General features: G+C 40.8%; 1 protein-coding gene across 9 annotated transcripts in view; it reads right to left on the reverse strand.

Annotated features, from left to right (window-relative positions):
- Positions 1 to 1,964, reverse strand: part of LOC106873676 (tubulin polyglutamylase TTLL5) — a 152,629-nt gene that overhangs the window by 29,676 nt on the left and 120,989 nt on the right. For all 9 annotated transcript variants that reach the window (XM_014921137.2, XM_014921136.2, XM_052968971.1 and 6 more), the window contains one exon: positions 1,615 to 1,677. In XM_014921137.2, the coding sequence (XP_014776623.1) occupies positions 1,615 to 1,677 (63 nt within the window). The remainder of the gene's footprint in view (positions 1 to 1,614; positions 1,678 to 1,964) is intronic.

Raw genomic sequence — 1,964 nt, forward strand, 5'->3', positions numbered from 1 at the left:
CTCAAGAACCCGGCTCGGCATGGAAGCCCTAACATCACGACGAGTGATTGCACTGCCACACACACGCCTCAACTACTTACAGACAGACTATTACTATTGTGTACTCTAAGAACTGGCAAATTCGTATACGTGTTACTGACTTTTTCTATCTGCTGTATATCACGCATACACATACATGTATCACTTACACACACTCTTTTCTTTATACGACGGCCTGTCTTTTATTATGTTTTCATTATGTCGCATTCACACTCACACACAGACATACATTATAACGCCACAATAAATATTTCTGTTATTCATCTCATACGGTTGTGTTTATCGTCTTCCTTTACTGGCATTTACGAATCCACTATGTTATCGAAGTATAACATATGCATATCATCTTTGATATATTTTGTGTTCGACCGTGTGACGTGTTTAAATAAAAGGAGTCCTGTTTTTCCATTCGTCACCATTTCTCCTTTTGGGTTCGCACGGTCGTTCTTACAAGTGTGTCATAATCCTCTTTCCATCATCATACTGGCATGAGTTGGACAGTTTGACAGGAGCTGGGCAAGCCAGAGAGAGAGAGAGTTGCTAGGGCTCCCTTTGTCTGTTTTGGCATAGCTTCTACAGCTGGATGTCCTTCCTAACACCAACCACTTTACAGAGTGTGCTGGGTGCTTCTTATGTGGCATCAGCACAGGTGCTTTTATGTGGAACCAGCAGAAGTGCCGTTTACATGATGACACCAGCACAAGTACTATTTATGTGGTGCCAGTACAAGTGCTCTTTTATGGCACTGGAATGAGTGCTTCTTACGTGGTGCCAACACAAGGGCTTTTTATGTGGCACCAGTACGAGTGTCATAATATCCCAGCTCAGAAATAAGTAACTTTGAATAAGAACCAAATCAGAAAGTGAGGTTCATTCAATCCTTTCCAGCATGGAAAACAGAGTAATTGATGATTAGCTAAGAACATAGGATGTATAATGTATGCTGAGTATAAACCCATTTTTAGATTTTATAATGGTAATGAGATGAAATGTTTGAAGGCTATGGTCGGTGTGACATGGATGGACAGGGTGAGGAAGTGTAAAAGGTGAGCAAGAATGAGAAAAACTAACAAACAAAATGGATAGATGAATGTTGAGGTGGTTTGGCCACATGGAGAGGATGGATGAGGAGTGGAAGGTAAAGAGGGTGATGAAGGCAGAAGTGGTAGGCAGCAGAACCAGAGGTAGACCTAGGTTTGTGTGGATGGATGAAGGGAGGAAAGCTTTGGTGGTTAGAGGTGTTGGAGTGAGAGAGAGCAAAAGAGTTTATAAATGATAGGAAAGGTTGGTGAGTGTTTGATGACAGATGAGTGAATATGATATTGCTCAAAGGGGTATGGAACCAGCATGATGCATTGGGGGGTAAACCAGCATATGCTGTCAGGTCCTGTTGTAGTGTTCTATACCTTGACCTGAACATAGGATGGGGCTCACCTCTTTGAGCTGGAAAATGAATGGAATGCATGGTGCGTGCCTTGTTGTGGCTACCCACTCCTAAAAACAAATGGGGAAAAGTTTGGGTATATGTATGTATAATGGTGATGACAAAAAAAGAAATGTTAAAACTTTACAAACCTCTGAGGATAAAGTCGTTGGTGCAACATCAAATTATGCGTTGTTGAGAACTGCAAGAAAGGCCTGAAATAAACAAATGAATAAATAAACAAACAAATAAATGATAATCCCTTCTACTTATGCACGAGGTCTGAAATTTTGTGGGAAAGGGTTAGGTTGATTACATAAACCTTAATATATGACTGGTACTTATTAACTCCAAAGGGATGAAAAGTCGACCTTGGTGGAATGTGAACTCAGAATGTAAAGATAGATGAAATGCTAAGTATTTTGCCCAGCAAGCTAAGGATTCTGCCAGCCTCACCCACACACACACGTCCTCTCTCTCTTAGCCTTATATATATATATAT

This window comes from Octopus bimaculoides, chromosome 6 (assembly GCF_001194135.2).
Source record: "Octopus bimaculoides isolate UCB-OBI-ISO-001 chromosome 6, ASM119413v2, whole genome shotgun sequence".
Lineage (NCBI taxonomy): Eukaryota > Metazoa > Mollusca > Cephalopoda > Octopoda > Octopodidae > Octopus > Octopus bimaculoides.